This window comes from Rhamphochromis sp. 'chilingali', assembly GCF_963969265.1.
Source record: "Rhamphochromis sp. 'chilingali' genome assembly, chromosome: 12".
NCBI classification, from domain to species: domain Eukaryota; kingdom Metazoa; phylum Chordata; class Actinopteri; order Cichliformes; family Cichlidae; genus Rhamphochromis; species Rhamphochromis sp. 'chilingali'.
In genome coordinates this window covers 31,429,014-31,447,091 of record NC_137939.1, presented here as the reverse complement: position 1 = coordinate 31,447,091, position 18,078 = coordinate 31,429,014, and the positions used below count along the sequence as shown (strand labels likewise).

Below are 18,078 nucleotides of genomic sequence, written 5' to 3'. Positions count from 1 at the left end.
ACGTACACAGTCATACACAGTACGATATGTAGTGAAATGCTTGGACAACTGCTCGTGACCTAAAGAAAACAAAAAAGGAAAAGGCTATGAATAAGATAGGAAATAAATATGAAAAATTAAAAAGGGTAAATTTAACTAGGAAGGAATAAGATAAAGATAAATATATAAATTAAAGTTGAAAATAAAATAACTGTACAACAAAATACACAATATAGAACTATATAAGAATGTATAAAGAAATCTAAATATAAATAAATATATACACAATAACAGCAGCTGTACAAGTATTAACCGGAAATGAAGAATATAGTGACCAGTGTTGTGCAAAACCAAAGTCCAGAAAGTCCAGTGTGTGTGTAAGAACCATATGTGTGGGTCAGTACTGTGTGGTGGTGTGATTGAGAGACCGTATCGCCTGCGGGAAGAAGCTCCTCCTCAGTCTCTCTGTGTTGGTCTTCAGGGAGCGGAATCGCTTTCCTGACCTGAAACAAACTAAAAGCAACTGCTTTAACCCAAAATGTATCACCCCCTGCAAATGACTCAGTGATTGCAATATGACTGAGCTTGACTGGTGCATCATTTGTCTATTAGCACTGATTTTAAGGAGAGTTATACACAGGTAATACACAAATGAAAAGGTAATGGTAACACCTGTACGTCTGTGAATAGATCCCAGCCACATGAATCCTAGACATGAGTTTTTGGGGGTTGTACAGATCCTGTTACAAATGGCTGTACATACACAGAAAAGCTGATGCCAAAAACAGCCAGCTGCTGCATAATAGAACAGTACTTTCTGCCTAATGAGCCTCAAGAATAAGAAACAGTACTTCTAACAGTTAGGCTGTAAAAAAGAAATCAAAAACTGGAAATAAAGTTGCAGCCACTTTGTTGTAATTTAAAAGGGAAATTTGTTACAGTCTATATATGATATATAGACAGGCAAAGGTAAAGACCCTACAGAGAAACCCCCAACAATTAGATGATCCCTTTTAACAGGAAAAACATCATTTTAACAGGGAAAAAAAATCCCCCCAAAACAAAACCAAATCTGGCTCAAGCAGGGACTGCCATGTGCTGCAACGGGTGAAGGGAAAGACAGAGAGAACAGATGCAAAGTGTGGGAGAGAGAAGACAAAATTCAAAGCAGTATTGGTATATAAATACATAACTGGAGAAGAAATGCTCAGAAGTCACATGGCAATCTGAGTCTAAAGCAGCATCACCAAAAATCCAAATATCATAAAATGCACTGCTGTTCTTGGTGGGGATTAGCACACAGCTGTGAACAATGTTTAAATGCCAGAAGTAGCAAGCTTTTAAAACAATAAAGATTGCTACAAACCTCTACATGCAAAGATGGGTGACTTTCCAATACACTGTGCTTTTTAATTTCTTTCCGTTATTTCTAAGGGGTTTGGTGAGGCGTGATCTTCAAATGGGTGCTATGATTTCACTGGGTCGGACCTACTTTTACTTTCAGAACTGCCTTAGTTCGTCCTCAGACATACTTAATACTACTACTGGAGTAAAGCAGCAGAGTAGCTCTTCTTACTCCATCAGAAAAAGACCCACTCTTTATTTGTGCAAACAATGTGCCAGTCAAGCGTGCTTCCTGTTGTGTGAAACAACGCTTTGTCGCAGAGGAATTCTATTTAAAGAGGATTTAGTACTACTTCTGGGTATTTTAGAAAATAGCTGAAGAGGAGTACAAGCTTCACGTGCTTTTACAGGAAACGGTCAAGGAAAAGCACCGCGCGTAGCTCCTCCCACACCGTATAAACAGAACACGTCGCCTAAATAAGTTCACAGACAGACTGTGAACACTTACAGAGGTGTACGCTGTTGTACTCGACGCTATTCAAAATGGATTTTAAGTTTATAGCGCTGCTTATACTGATCGGGTCTTTCATGGTGAGTAAACCGATTAATGCTATGTTTTTGTTTTTACAGGGATCGGTTTTGACCTGCGACAACTTAAAGTAGCACGATTTCAGATTATTTCTTCTTAACGTGTTATTATACGCTATAATGTGTGCTAATTATCGTATCCATCTGTTACTTTACTGTGTTATATTATTGTCAAAATCCTGCTTTTCCCCTGTAAAGTCAAAACCTAATGCTACAGTTACGTTTCATGAGGTGCTTTCACTTTCGATTTCCCGGCAGTGGAGGGTTTGGACAAAGACGTGACCTTGTGTGAATCCCGATTTGCGAATATTTGTTAGTAACGTTACGAACAGCGGTGCACCTGGCTGCGTGCATTTAAAGCAGTTAACAGTTGGCTGAATCTTTGGGGCTTTCCACCACGCCCCTCGCAGTCTACCCTGAGGAAGTGAATCTAACATTATCAACATAGAGAAACTCAACCGATACTCGAGATCACACAAGGGCTAACTACCTCTTATTTAAATGTAATGCTTTTCTTTTGCAGGGAATGACTGTTGCTCAGGCCAGCTGTGACCCAGAAACACAGTATGAAAAGGACGGTCAGTGCTGTCTCATGTGTAAGCCAGGTACGAAAACACTTTTCCTATGAAGGAAATTAAAATAAAACATCTGCTTTCTTGTTATTTATAACATATTGTCACCAAATTGAACTTGACAGATACATAAACAACAAATACAAGATTAAGAGCCATATCGAAGGCATAACTGCACTAATAGCATCCAATCTTTCTTTTTTCAAGTAATAAACATTTAAAGTAGCATGTATAAGAAAAAACCTAGCAGCAGGAAGCATGTGGTCGACAACTGTCTTTTTCAGACAGCATGATCACTGTTACTAAAGCTTTGCTTTTGCTTTCATTTTGGCTGCTTTTACACAAGCATTTCAGCTCTGAAAATGTTCCTCAGGACCTGTGTGTCAAAAGGCTAACATGCACATCAAACATTTCAAAAGATATACATATTATAGCCAAATGTGCATTTCCAACAAGCTAGTTGTTGCCTTTAGTCATGCCTCACTCATGGTCTGTACTAGCAGCACCCTCACCTAAAACAAACTGAATATTTGCACCAAGTGAGAATTCATCTTTCCTGTCTTGTGCTATGTGTCCGTATAAAAAGAAGGCGAAACTGAAACAGTTGATTTCTTACACTGGAGGCAGACATTTTGACAAAAGACCCTTTCATTCATTTTTTGAGGAGAATTACTTTAGGTTGAGATTTCCAAACGACAGTAATTACTCTTCTTTAATTTATTATCAGTGTGAGTGTCTTCCAGCTTTATGGACTTTTGGTGGAACACAAAAGACATTTTAAGATGACAGCAGAGACACTGAGAAGTTGCGATCCTGCTATTCTAACATCTCAGAATAGAGTAGCTTATAGAAAAAACAACCTAGTAATTGCTACTGGGAAAAGGGGCCCTCGTAATCCCAAAGACAATGTGAAGCATGTAAACAAACCAAATATAACGTGTTGATTAAAAGGTGTTAGGGTTTGTTAGAACCAGATAAGCCAACCATCACCTAGTTGACTTGACTTTGTCATATTTCCCTAAAAGGTCCATTGATTACCTAAACTCAGAAATCCCAATTTACTAATTACTCAGGATAAATAAAATACTTGCAAATAATATACTTGATTCTAACTCTGCATATCTTGTTTTGCAGGGACTAGCATGTCTACAGAAGATTGTAAGAATCCTCAATGTCAACCTTGTCTGGATAATCACTACCAGGATAAATACACAACGAAAAACAAGTGTCTGCAGCAGCCTTACTGTGATAGAAGTAAGAAATTGTGACAAATTACCTCAAACTGTTCCGATATAGTGTGTCTGTGTATACTGGGACAGAGAGAGGCTTCTCTTTAATGTTGCTCGCCTTACAGCGTAAACCTTTTTTGTCATTTAGATAAAAACTTTGAGGCTCAAGTCCCAAAAAGCAAGACAGAGCGATCCATCTGCAAGTGTAAAGTGGGATTCCACTGCTCCAGTGAAGAATGTATTACCTGTGTGGAACACACAGTCTGTCAACCAGGATATAGAGCTAAAGTCATAGGTACCAACATCCTCGTGACTGAACATTTGTTTAATTCGTTTTAAGTTTTTTATTATGCGAATGAGTCTCATTTTTTGAAAATGATTTTTGATATTCAGGCAACAACTCACAGGACACTGAGTGTGAAAAATGTCCAGACGGGACATTTAACAATAATGCGTCGTGGTATGCTCAGTGCCACAAATGGACAGAGTAAGTACACATTTACATTAACATGTGAACTTAGAGATGATCTTTATTAAAAAAAAACTTGAAAAAGGGCCTTTGTTCACCTTCTGAATTTAGTTATGTGTTTCAAGAATATTTTTCCTTCTTCCTGTGACTATGCCAACAAATAGTCCCGCAGAATATCCACCATAGGTCAAGTTTATTTATATAGCACATTTCCAAACAGTCAATGCTGCACAAAGTGCTTAACAATGTAGAATACCACTAAAACAAATAAAATGCAAATCAATAACGATGCAGTAAAATATAGAAAAAACAAATAAGTAGATGAGATAAGTCAATAAAAACAACTAAGGCTGTTAAAACCAAAATGTTTAGGTCAAAGTGTGTTAAAAGCCAGACCATGAAAAATGTGTCTTTAGTAACGATTGTGTTTGTGCTGATCTAATATTAAGAGTCAGACTATTCCACAGAGAAGGCTGTCGCCACGAGACTGAGTCTGTGGAATAGTTACGGTTAGTTTCGACCTGGACCTCACGGTTCTTTCTGGAGCATAAATAGGAGCTCAGACAGAAAAGAAGGGGCTCAGCCGTTAAGTGACTTAAAAAAAAAAGTAAGAGTTTAAATTGGATCCTGTATGGAACAGGGAACCAGGCTAAATCTGGGGTTATATGCTCCTTCCGCAAAGTTACTGTACTAACAACAATTTATACACCTTAATTTTTTATCATGAATTTAAAAAGCTGATGTGAGCTGTTTGGCCACAAAATCTGGAATTTTGTACAGGAATTTCTTCTCAAAAACAGGGATCAGGTGGTTGTTTCAGTTCTTCTGAAGAGCCGTGCCATAGATTATATTTTTCCTGACAATGATAGAAAATGCTGCTTGTAATTGACACCCGGAGACCATTGTTTATTCACTATTGATGTAGGAAGACCTTGTAGAGCTGTGTTTGTCTAAATCTGTCAACATGAAAAAATAAAGCGAATCTGAGGCATTGTATTGACTTGCTTCTTAAGTTTGTGTAACTTTAGCAGTGATATATTAAAGGTGTGAGTCTGACTGAAAAGGAGATTCTGTAAATGAAGAAAAGGGTGTTTCTAGCTGATGGGATTTTTTTACTGTGTTTCATGACACAACCAGTTGGTTAAACCAAAATATGACCTCTGGCGTACTTACCTTTCATTGGGCCCAAATACAGTAACTTACATAAGCTTTAATCTTTGTGTAGGGGCAACAAAATCAAATGAAAATAGTGGTATTCAAAGTGGAAATACAAACCAATAACGAATTATTGAAAAACAAATGCAACACTGAGGCAGGAATTCTGCTCTAATACTGTGAAATTCATTGCAGATGTGAAAAGGGATATCAAGTTGAAGAAAAGGGAACGCACACCACCGACAACACATGTGGTAAGTTGTATGTAGGAAGATGAATTGCAAAGGTTTCTCACCTTTCTCGCTGCTGCCGTGTGCAGCTGTGTGGTTGGATGCGGTGCATTGTTCAAAACGAAACTATGTCAACTGTGAGAAGGTTTGTCTCATAAATCTTAGTTGGTCTGTGGTTTTCAGTGTGGCTTTGTCAGCTTTCACTTACTATGTATCGACGTGTAGACTCCACAGTCTCCTAATTTACTGCTAATGTTAGAATTACAACTGAATTAATGATTTATTTTCAGTTTTCCACAACGCTTCTGAATTTATGCTTCCTCTGTTTAATGTGACTACGTGTTTGACATGAAAGTCTCTTTTGTTTTACATTTTGTCTGCACAAATACCCATGTTCTAGACAGTATCAGAGAACTCGATGTATGTTTAACTGTGTTTTTATTTCTTTTTCTCTTCCAGCAGGGACACAGCGGGGTCACATAATCGTCATCTCTATTTTATCTGCAGTTTTTATGGTCACTGTTGTAATCCTGGTTTTAGTATATCGAGGTAAGCTGTGCTCTAAAGCTCTAAACAAATAAATAATAATAATCTTCCTATGTACTTATATTCTGTGTTTCTTCTTTTTTATGAATCGGTAAAGCAGGATGCATAAAACAAAGGACAAAGGTAAATATGACTTTTTAAAATGTATTTATTTGTTGTTACATAGATGCTTTTTAATGACAGTAAAAAGATACCCATATATATATATATATATATATATATATATATATATATATATATATATATATATATATATATATATATATATATATATATATATATATATATATATATATATATATATATATATATATATATATATATATATATATATATATATATATATATATATATAGAGAAGAGCTGGAGAGGATGTGGAGGGTGAAGGTAACGGTGGTCCCCGTGGTAATCGGAGCACTAGGTGCGGTGACTCCCAAGCTAGGCGAGTGGCTCCAGCAGATCCCGGGAATAACATCGGAGATCTCTGTCCAGAAGAGCGCAGTCCTGGGAACAGCTAAGATACTGCGCAGGACCCTCAAGCTCCCAGGCCTCTGGTAGAGGACCCGAGCTTGAAGGATAAACCGCCCGCAGGGGCGTGCTGGGTGTTTTTTTTTTTTTTTTTTTATATATATATATATATACACACATGTAAATTTTGTATTGTTCGATACATATGCGTACCGAACCGAAAGCACTGTATCGAACAGTTCAATATTGTGTGTGTGTGTGTGTGTGTGTGTGTGTGTGTGTGTGTGTGTATATATTTGAAATGATGGAATTTAGAATCAATTAGTGTCTTTTGACCAGGTAATCAATTTCTAAAACTATTTCAGATATGTTACTTTAGCACTCCAGTGTACATCTGTAAACTAAAGATGATATCTTAGATTCTGAAAGATTAGCTTAGTTTAGCATAAAGCCTAGAAACAGCTAGGCTTTATGCTAAGCTAAGCAACAGCTAATGAATCCAGTCATAAGAGGTGCACCTACAAGGATCTGTTAAAAATTTAATAATTTCATACTTTAAAGAATTAAACTATAAATATTTGTTTGGGTTTTTTTTAGGCTTTTCACAATGTAAGACTGCTTGTTGCTAATCTTTAATGCTGACCAGAAAAATATAACAGCAATCAACACGTTTTTTTTTTTTTGTTTTTTTTATGTACACACGTGAAAGCGATATGTGGATTTTAACTTTGAGCAAGAAAGAAATGAAACAGTTGCACAAAATGAAAGCCTGTTCTTTTAAATGAGTGCTGAGGTTTGTCCTCAAATTTAATCAGCTTGGGTCATTTTGTGCGGTCCCTTTTAATAGGTTTGCAGTGGATTTATATACACATCCTGCTGATTGTGTGACATGTCTGTATTTCTGATGTACCTTAAATCCTGTTTCACACCTTTAGACACTGTTTCAGAGAAATGCACTGCATAATTCAACACAGGAACTATAGCATAAAGTTGTACATGCTTTGCTGTGAGAGGAAAAAATGTGCAAAGCACCAGAACTGTTGACTTGATCAAAATGATTTTATCGTTATTATAATGTTTGTTATTTCTTTAACTCTGACAGGACTATTATGAACCACAGATGTGTGAAGAAGACATAACAGCCCATAAAGAAACGTATAATAATCAAATGACACCAGAGGAAAATGAGGATGAACTAAGCCATGAGCTCTCCTCAGAAGGATTCACAGATAAAGGGAACCAGGTGATGCAAGAGAGAGGCAAAGAAGAAATCGTGTCTCGTCAGGAGTCTCAGCTGGAGTCTCAGTTTGAGTCTCAAGAAGATAGTCAGTCAATGGATCAATTTTACAAGCAAGTTTAAAAAACGACACAGATTGTCCAAAGTGCTGCACAAAGTTAAAAAATAATTACCTGATCTGAATAAGAATAAATGAATTAGTCTCCTTACTAATTCATTTTGAATGTTTACATGAAGTTACAATCATTTCATTTGCACTAAATTGTAAAAACCTAAACACACACACACACTATATATACGTGGTGTAGACGTTATCATCCGGCAAACAAAACATCCCTGGTTTGTTTCCAGCTAGGAAGGACATGCGATTTAAAACTCCACCAAATGAAGCGCCCAGTGCGACCCCTAGTGGCAAGTGAACAGCCGAAAGTAGCTAGCTATAAGTCTAAATGTTAACAATAAAATGTAAAGTAAGATGTATTATAAAGTGTAAAGAGAGTGTGTGATTTACCTGCATTAGTTTTGAGGTTGGTTGCAATTTTTAAGTTATGAATTGTTTATTTTTTGTTTTGTTTTTGTTTGTGTGTGTGTGTGTGTGGGGGGGGGGGGGGTCCAAGACAGTATTGACAGGTGTCCTGCTCCTATGGACATGTCACATGGACCACTAGCTACTGTTACCGTGTGCATTTTGTTTGTTTGTTTTTTAATTTGAAAACATGCAACATGTGGAAATAACAATCCGTGGGGTTGTTTATGTAAGCACAATCCCACTCCCATCAAGATCAAAACAACAGCGAAGACCACCCCACAGTGGACACCACCATGCTGAGCATGCTTACATCCTACAGTTAGCTTGTATATGATGTTGTGATCTCATTTGTTCTGTACAGATGCTTTGTTAGTATTTGCATGTACTAAAATTGTGCTGTTTAGCATGAAAATGGCATATTGTTCACCGTTTCTGCATTAAAATTTGTGACATTTAATAAGATGAGTTTGTTCATTGTTTCCTGCTCTTGGTTACCATAACCTCCCACAATTCCCATAATGCTTTTGTGGGATCCGGAAGTATAATGTTCAGCGGGCTATACCATGCCATTTTGACAACTGGGTAGTATTACGTGTAGCCAAATTAGTTCTTAGTTGTTACTGTTTGTTGCTGAACCGTGGGCTTTCATGGTCTATGTACTCATGGTGACGATGCTGATAAAAATATTAAAACGTGATGTCTTCAACCGAGTTCCGGAGATGAAAGGAGCGTCTTGTTTCCGTTTCCTGCATTGGTTTATGGACGTGGTAGCCTACGTTCTCCTTTGAAAGTGTAAGTCACAATTAATTTAAAAATGTTTGTGCTGTGCCTTTGCAATTAGTCCTAACATGAATTGCGTTTTATCGCTGACAGTTTAAAGAGCCTTAATTGCCTCTTACCTGTGTCTGAGTACATTTGTCCTTTTCACCTCTGCTCTCTTCTCAGTGATGACTTTATGTTAAAACCCTGCAGGTTAGTAGACTAAACTGTGCTGTAATTGCTCTTGATTTCCACAGAGAGGCGCCAGATGATTACTCTACTTTGAAAATTCAGTTTTTAAGTTCAAACGGTAACTTTTTAGTGCGACACTAGAAATATGAGGCAAAAAACTTTTGTAAATATCCAAAGCAGACATACATTTATCGGTATCGAATATTTTAAGGTTCATGACATGATATCAATTTTATTTCGTGTCGCTTGTGTGAGAAATCTGGGAGTCAGGTTGGAGCTAATCTGGTCTCTGTGCGTTACTGTTTATAGGGATTTGCATAGAGAGTTGAGGCCAGAAGACAAGGCATTTCGGACCAGTTCCTCCCAGGAGCTTTTTTCATTATGTGTGGATTAATGGAGGTAGGTCCCTTTTGAATGTACATGGAAACTGGTGTGATTGATACTAAGAACCTCTAGAAGACCCTAAGCCCCGCTGCTGTTAAGTTTTAGGAAATGGAAGTGCCATATTTAGGAAGGGGATAGTTTGTTTGTTTTCTTTTAAAAAAATCAAGTTTAATTGAATTAACTTGCAATATTCTATCAAAAAACTTATAGAGAAAGACACAATAGACGTGTTTTTGATGTGTAAATTTTCCCTGAATCTCTTTGAATTCTTAGTCTAATGTCATAGTCTCTAAGTGATAGATTAATGTGGTCCTGTTATCAGACTGTTAATGTGGGCTGTCATCAGTGTGATCGGAAAAGCTCAAAGCTGTATGCAAAGTATATCAAGAAGTAGGGATACAGACCAGTAAAACTGCAGAATTTCGCCATAAGTCGAAGTTTATTTAAGCAAAAAAATATTTCTTCATGATTAGACAAAGGAAACATAATTTACAGTTTGTTGGTGGAAAAATACATCTACATTATTTACAGTAACACAAACATGTTCATTCTTTGGTTTCACGACACATTTTCGTTTCAATGCAAACTTCAGGAAATCCCTGAGGTCTGAAAGTTTAAAGTGCAAAAGCTGTGGGAAAGTGTCCTTTTTATTCGTGCACAAACACCGGCTTAGACGAGTTCGCGAGTCGTATAGCAGGAGGGAACGAGCAGTCCGTTTCTTGAAGCCCAGTCTTCCCACAGTTTTCCGGCAGGGTGGTAAAAACTGTCGACAGGTTTCTTCACAGTCTCTGAGGTGGCGGTCTCTGCCAAAGACCAGATTTTGGGTTTTGGACTGGCGATGTTTTCTTTACTTTCCAAAACTGATGGCGTGCGGTCAGAGTCACGCTTTTCTGTCTTCTTGACGAGTCCGAGCTCTTTGTCTTCCTGACGCGGTATCTCCAAACGCGCATCCAAAGGTCCCGCGCTATCCAACGCGCTCTCGACCTGCTCGTCTGTATCTGTGCGCTCTGCTTGAGGCTCTGCCTCGTCATGCTCATCCAAATGACACTTCTGCTCGTCTTCATCGCTCTCCCCTTCTTGCTCCTCATCCTCCTCATCAGATTTGCCCTTTGACGCCCAGCTGACCCTGTTTTCCTTCTTGAGGCGCCTCCTTGCGTTGGCGAACCAGGTAGAGACCTGCGTGAGGCTCATTTTAGTGATGATGGCGAGCATGATTTTTTCCCCCTTTGTGGGATACGGATTCTTCAGGTGTTCGTTCAGCCAGGCCTTGAGCGCACCGGTACTCTCTCGGGTGGCCACCTTGGCCACCCTACTGGGATCATCGGCTGCTCCCGGACGGTATGGAGGGTAGAAAGCCCCGCTGCGAGCCAAGAGAGCGTGATGGTAGGGAGAGGCTGCTTTCAAGTCAAACCCGCTGCTCTGAAAAGTAGAATAAAAGAACGGTAAGAACTAAAGAAGAGATTCGACACTTTTAACTCAGTGTCGCAAGCATCACACCCAGAATTTGTTTGACTTTACGCATCACAAAGATGCAATTTAAAACAAATCCGTTTTAGTTACTCGAGATCAGAGTGAGAGTGTTAATCTCTAAATTATCAACTCACCATGTGTGCAATGTGCCTGTGGTGTGGATAGGGTATAAAGTTATATCCCTGTAGTCCTGAGTATGGTATGGGAATCCCAGCTGCCATCGCAGCCAGATGCTGAGCCTGCTGCTGCTGCTGTACACCCGGTGGACAGCCCAGCACCGGGATCTGATATCCAGTCGGCATAGTGATGTTCCTCTCCAAGAAGAAGTTGCCAAATCCAGTTTGCGATGCGGGCATCTTTTCTGCGTCCAAGCTGTTGAGGTCTGAGTTTGATGCAACCTCCTAGGTCTGTTTATATAGGCTACACCCAGCTGCCAGCGGAGGAGGGCGAGAGGGGAGGGGAGGGGGGAGACGGGGGGTATCCCACTGACAGCCCATTGACTGACAGCTACGTTCAAAAGACCTACAGCTTTCACTGGCAACAAATCCCATCAAAGAAGCCCTCCGCTGTTCCTTTTAGCGTTTTCGAGGAGAGGCTAAATGTGTGCTGCTTATCGCAACGCTGTGATTTCTGGAGAGAACCTACGTTTCAATTCAAATGCGACCCTTTGGAGAGGTGACTAAAGACGCTCGTCTCTACATGACAAGCAAAGATCTGTTATTTATACTTTATTTTACATCAAAGTGTCCAGCAAAGTTTATTTTTGTTCATTCGTCGATGTGACTCGTCATTTTTATTTATATTTTACAGCCTCCAAAAAGGCAAAACTAAAAATAATAATAAAACTAAAAACTAAATAAAATAAAAATATTGTCTGTTTAAGTTGTAATGCTTACCCTCTCAATCCGTAGTTTGCATTATTTTAGTTTTTCTTCCATGTGATATATTTTTATGACAAGTTTAACACTTGTCATGTCTGGCACTAATCAACCGAGAAGGGTTTTTTTGTTTTGTTTTTACCTGAATTCAGTTAACAGTTAACAGCATCCTGCCAGTCTCTTATTGCCGCTTCGGACACTTCACCGCCTTCGGATCTGTCGTTTTGTGAATTGAATTAACCATCTCACCAGCAATAAATTACGCTAATAAGCCAAAAGGAGACGTTTACGCACGAGTAAAAGTGTCACTACGAGAGATTTCTTGAAGGTCTTTTACAAAATAATTAAAAATGAATGAAGAAAACATAAAATATAGTTGTCCGTTAACCTCTCAAGCCCCGGAGCAACGTCTTTTTATTTGTTAATTTACTGACTGAACCATAAGACACTGCCCTTCATGTCGGATGGCATTGTTTTGAGCGCAGGGCAACGTTTCAATGGCTCTAATTAAACGAGGCTAAGTGAAACAGGTGTTGACTAATGTATATGATAATTATAAGATAACAGGTGTGTGTGTGTGTGTGTGTGTGTGTGTGTGTGTGTGTGTGTGTGTGTGTGTGTGTGTGTGTGTGTGTGTGTGTGTGTGTGTGTGTGTGTGTGTAAGGGGGTTGTTAGAGATAAGAGGTGAAGATTACACCTCTTATTCTGCTGTCCTCCTTCATGCCCTTCAAAAGAGTCGAAGTAAAGCTGAGTGTTTGTGTTCAAAGGAGCGCAGCTCTGTTATCTGGCATAAATTTGACTATCTTATTAACAGCATTAGAGGTGTAGTGTTGGTTGTGATAGCAGGAGTGCTTGTATTAAGTGGTAAAAGAAGTGTTGAAACAAGCAGAGCTGACACTTTAGAAAAGATTAAATTCAGTCTTCTCATTTTAAATTGACGACCTTTAATTTTCACCTGCAAGTTGCTATTTTTGTTGTTGTTCTTTGGTTTTCATTTGGCTTCTTGGGTTGTTTTTTTGTTAGTTTTTTTTTTTTACAGTACTTTCAGTCAGCTTTGATTTTGCTATTTTTGTTTTAATTTGTTTTTTATGATGCATTTCTGTAGCAGCACAATGTTCTTCTAAATCTGAATAACCTCTAGCAATTATCTCACTTTTTGCACTGTCTAGTATTTATTTCCTTTATCTTTCACATTAATCTAGGCTACATATGCAAACATGCTGCATATTTTTACAGATTAAAGAGAAATTTAAAACTTTTTACTCCACTGCACTTATTTGAAAGCTTTCTGTATTTATTCTTGCAGTGTAAAAGATCTACTTGTTTCATCACAGTTGGAAGTTTACAATAAAAACAGAAGATGGACAAAAGCGAATAGCAACGGCATTTCTCTGAGTGTAAATACTATTGTGTATGCTAAATACAGTGTAAGAGATCTTATGAGGGTTTCTGCTGCTGAGTATGCTGATACTACGAGCCAGAAAAAAATAAGTGCATTGCAACTTTTGGTAGTTCTCAAGCAATAAGTAAGAGAAAAGTGATGCAGGAAAGAAGTTAGTTATTATTAATTTAAAAAACAAAACCTTAATTAAAATGTTTCTGTTCTTTCTCTCTTACTTTTATTATTTTTGGTAAACTCTGTATTATCTTAGAGGTATTTGTAAGATTTTGCTAAACAGGGTAAGTATGTAAACAGAGGTCCAGATGTAAAGAGAGTGGGAACTCTTGGGGGTAGCATTAGAGGGAAAAAAAAACAAAACGTAGGAAAGGTGGGGGAGGGAGGGGAATTTATTTGGGTGCGGTCCACATAGCCTAAAGCAAATTTGTACAAGAGTAACAATGGGTTGACTAGGGAGCAAGGAGAAGAAGGCTTATGTCTTCAGTAGTCTACATCTCACAACACAAACAGCTCAGGGCAGCAGCCTTTGTCCCTCCTGAAGAACGTCTTTTCATTCTCTTCCTCTTTTGGCAACTCTGCCACAATACAGGTGTTGGTCCTGCTCTGACAGGTTTGGCTTGCACTGTTTGCTGTTAGGATGTCAGTGATTTACAGGAGAGAAAAGTGACCAAATGGAAGACGATTGTCCTCAGTACCCTGAGAGATAATGCAAGATAGCAGAGAGGATGAACCCATCTTCATCTGTGATAACATCTGAGCCCGTGCTCTGTGCTGAAACAATGCTCTATATCCTCCTGCTATTAACAAATCCTCTGCATATTTCATATTATAGCTCACTAAACACGATGTGAAGTTTAATAAGACCCCTTTATTTTCTTATTTTGGGAGCGTAAAATGCTGAATGACAGTGCAAGTGGTCTAATGATCAGGTCAAGACAATAGGTGTAGGTGTGACCTCAATTACAGGCCATCCCATACCCTCAAGCTGACAAAGGGACTAAACATGCAAGTAGAATAGCTCATATGTAGGTGCGAAGAAGACAACAAAAGCTTAAATAAAAGCTTTAGCAGCTTTAACACCTTTTGCTTGTTAGTTTATTTTTGCTGCACTCGATACGGAAAAAGGAGAAAGTTTACAGAGATTTGTAGAACCAGAAGATGGCAGTTTTGTTTCAAGTTTACCGTGTAAGATATTGAAAGGTATTTGTATAAAAGAGGCAAAATGAAACGACAAAGTTTGCGATTTCTTTTGTATAATTTCACACACGAAAAAAATCCCAGCAAATCCAAGGGTGGATTAAAAAAAAATCTCAGACGGTCAATTGGCAATAATTATTTAATGCTTCCCAGGCAGAACTCCTTAATGGGATTTTCCTGGGGCACCAACACAAATGGAGAGATGTAAGTAAAATGTGAATGTTATCAAGCTCTCCCACCTCTTTGCTATCTGACCCCCTCTTCCCAGACCCCCTTCCATTCTTTGTCCTTTGTCATTGCTCTTATCAGGACCACTCTATCATTCTTTCAAAATGGTAGTGGCGCTGAAACCGCTTGCAAATGTAAGTATGTCTTTGTTTAGGGCCGGGCAGTGGCCCGCCTCCCAGCTCCCTCCTGGGTGTTGTCTGATTGACGGCTCTCCACTGGGTGAGTGACAGGCGGCGTTGGTTAGACAGTGACGGCCAGTGTGACAGCTGGCGCTGCTGCTGGTATCTCCATGCATCGGGCCCCGGTAGGTGGGTGCTGGACCCCCAGGATCCCTCAGCTAGAGGCCTGGCCAGTTTGCCGTGAGCTCAGTCAGATCAGTTCCCCGGTGTGCTTGTTGTTGCAGATCAGCTTGTTAGCTGGCTGCAGACTTTTTCTTCACCACAGCTGAAAATTTCTTCCACACATGTGCAACAGAAAAAAAACAGGACGGTGACATCAAAGTTAGATGAAGGGTGAGAAGATGAGAAATTTACAAACATGCATATTGTTTAAAAACAGTCCCTATTTTGCATTTTTATAAGCAGAATAAACAACTGATAAATGGATTCTGACACAATGTAACGGTTAACAAAAAGAGCATTTATTTAGCGGCTTTACTGTATCATGTTAAAATACTTGAGTAAGCACTTTTCTCTGGGTGTGTATCTTAAAGTAGTTTATATACTGATTATGAATGCTAAATACTGGGATTTAAAGTACAATCTTGTCTTTTTACCTTTGTAATTACTAATATTTGTTATCTCACATCATCCTCCAGTTTCCCTGTAGATATGTAGAGTTAAACAATAAGGATGACATCTCAAAGTTATATTATAGGCAGCATCAGTGCAACAGTGGCCAAGATGGACTGCATGCACACAATGTGTTCTCCTTTATTTACTGCGTAACAAAAGTTTCAACAGTATTGTTACCTCAGAGCTATGGAGAAATTCTCTCCAGTTGAGCAAACTGAAGTTCACACATCTATTATTTTCTTTCTATGGTCAAACAGAGAGCAGCTAATGAGGTTATTGGGCATCTGTGACGTGACATCTACATTTTGGCCTATTTGTGAAACAATGGTAACAAGGAAGCCAAAGACATTGGGCTCTGTGTTTTTCAACTCAAAATAACAAAGCCAAGCAGCCGCTGGTGGGAGGCTGCGCTCTCATGGAAATGAGCAACCGAACCAACAATGTAGCGCCTAATCTCTTCAGAGAGAGGAATCAGTTACACAGCAGTATGCACCCCTCAATGCTTTTCATTAGAGTCAGCGTGCTATTGAAACAGTCGCTCCACCCCCTGACTCACACACATACATGCGCACAAACACAACCCTCGTGTGTAGCCACAGGCCTTACTCATACATGCACCAGATACAAGGTAGCCCCCCGACAACAGGAGGGTTGAAATAAGTGGGGCAGAGGGAGGTATGGGGGTGCGAGGCCTCAAAGCATCGGATTAAAGTTAATGTGCCCTCCCTGGGTTATAATCTCTTCAGAGGGGGACTTTGTTTGAGGGGCTTGAGGGCAGTAAGATAAGTATCTATTACAGAAACTCCCTCTTATCCCCCCCGCAACATCCCCGCTTCAAAAATGAAGCACAAAAACACTTGCCTCTGTTCCCCTCTGTGTTGTCTGATATCCAAGAACCAAAAGCAAGTGCTGCCCTTTTCAGCTAATCAGGTATTAAGGTCTAAAGCCGTATGGCGAGTTAGCAGGGCCCATATTTACTCCATCTGTAGCCCACCAAGTCATGTAAGTTGAAGTAAGATCAAAGGCAGCTTAAAGAAAAACCGGGGTTATTGTATAGAAAGAGAAAACAAAGCAATATTACAAGCCAGGGAAGCCGCGGTGTGAACGGCCAAGTCGATTTCAATGTCGCAAATAAGTAGACGCTCAACAATGTTGATGGAAGAAAATTCAAAGACACGCACCTTCATATAAAAGGCAGTTTAATTACAAAATATCTTCATTATATAAATAATGTGCAAAAATGTAACTGAGGCTAGAATTAGATTAAAAATAAATGACACAAAATGAGAATCTTTGCCAACAACATAAAAGTAATGAATATGTCACTTTTAAAGCATTAAAAGCAGCTGGCAAAATCTTTAGAACACAATGTAACAACGCATTTAAAAAAAAAGTTACCAGGCATTTTGATAAACAGCTGGTGAGCAAATCAAGTACAATCAGCAAACACCACTTTTTGTTTCCCTAACAATCCTTCATCGAGTAACAGAGTCACTTCATCTGTGCTCAGAGTTATTTTACCACCAAACTAAGAAAAACTGCCTCACGTCAGATACACAGTTATTCTAACCTGAGAGTAACCAGCAGGGGCACAGCAGAGATATAGGCTTGCAAAAATGCTAATACTGCTTTGCACTAAATCTCAAGATCTAAAAAGAAAAAAATAATAGTTTTGTATGTTTAGCCCAGTTACTACAAATTAGAAGCACAGCTGCCAAATATTATGCAAACAGGCAAATGCTTATTCATTTACTCAAGAAACTAATCTTCAGTGCTGTCTGAAAAGTCATTTGTAAGAAACCTGCTTTAGACAGCTTAGACACAACAAATATTTATCCTTGTTTTGATTGCATTATCTCATTACTGGGTGAATTTTCCAGCTGCTCATTTATAAAGTCGTGTTATAGACTCTGTATTTGAGTGTGAGCAGGTGGAGGAGGAGGAGCGCGAGAAAAAGAGGGAAGGTTTAGTATTTTATTTTTGTTGAAAGGAGGGCAATGAGCAAAGTTTTTTTTAAAGAAGCAGAGTGAAATGAAATGGTTAAATGCTAAATTTAGTGTTTTTGTGAATTATATTTGCAGTGAGGCACTGTTCTGTACATTCCCTTAAGAGTGTTAAGTTTTAAATAATACTTTTACCACATAATTAACGTTAGCTGCTGTCAAGGACTGAAGGAAATCAGTTTAACTGCAATGTTCAGCTTAAGTTATGGTGCATTTAAAGGACCGAAACATACAAAAGACATTAAATGATCCTTTTAAGGGCCAAGTCTGGTAACTTTTATTTGTATATATGGAAATGAGAAGTATTATCGCTCAACTTAAAGTCAGACTTTTTTTTTCTGTGCCAGAATGCTCAGCCGTTGCTTAAAAACCTACCAACTACAGATCAGTGTGGTGTATTATTTATCGTTAAAACTGTAGTTTATTTT

At 38.7% G+C, this 18,078-nt stretch overlaps 2 protein-coding genes and 1 long non-coding RNA gene across 5 annotated transcripts in view; 2 read left to right on the top strand and 1 right to left on the bottom strand.

Annotated features, from left to right (window-relative positions):
* Nucleotides 1–1,738: 1,738 nt before the first annotated feature.
* cd40 (CD40 molecule, TNF receptor superfamily member 5) lies at nt 1,739–8,799 on the top strand. Of its 2 annotated transcripts, none has more exons than XM_080899834.1 (9): nt 1,739–1,914; nt 2,435–2,516; nt 3,618–3,737; nt 3,861–4,007; nt 4,106–4,199; nt 5,532–5,590; nt 6,026–6,115; nt 6,213–6,235; nt 7,683–8,799. In XM_080899834.1, exons 1-9 carry the CDS (start codon nt 1,867–1,869, stop codon nt 7,938–7,940), a joined length of 921 nt encoding a protein of 306 aa, XP_080755960.1. In that variant the 5' UTR covers nt 1,739–1,866; the 3' UTR covers nt 7,941–8,799. The 2 variants fall into 2 exon arrangements, with proteins under 2 accessions (XP_080755960.1, XP_080755959.1); XM_080899833.1 differs by having other exon boundaries at nt 1,743–1,914; nt 6,210–6,235.
* Nucleotides 8,800–8,805: 6 nt separating this feature from the next.
* LOC308407889 overlaps nt 8,806–18,078 on the top strand; it is a 48,990-nt gene continuing 39,717 nt past the window's right edge. For both annotated transcript variants that reach the window (XR_013973739.1, XR_013973740.1), the window contains exons 1-2: nt 8,806–9,138; nt 9,607–9,696. This is a non-coding gene — a long non-coding RNA (uncharacterized lncRNA). The remainder of the gene's footprint in view (nt 9,139–9,606; nt 9,697–18,078) is intronic.
* irx7 (iroquois homeobox 7) lies at nt 10,087–11,543 on the bottom strand. Its single transcript, XM_080899626.1, has 2 exons — nt 11,286–11,543; nt 10,087–11,100 (listed from the first exon to the last, which is right to left on the bottom strand). The coding sequence occupies exons 1-2, from the start codon at nt 11,505–11,507 to the stop codon at nt 10,351–10,353; spliced, it is 972 nt and encodes a 323-aa protein (XP_080755752.1). The 5' UTR covers nt 11,508–11,543; the 3' UTR covers nt 10,087–10,350.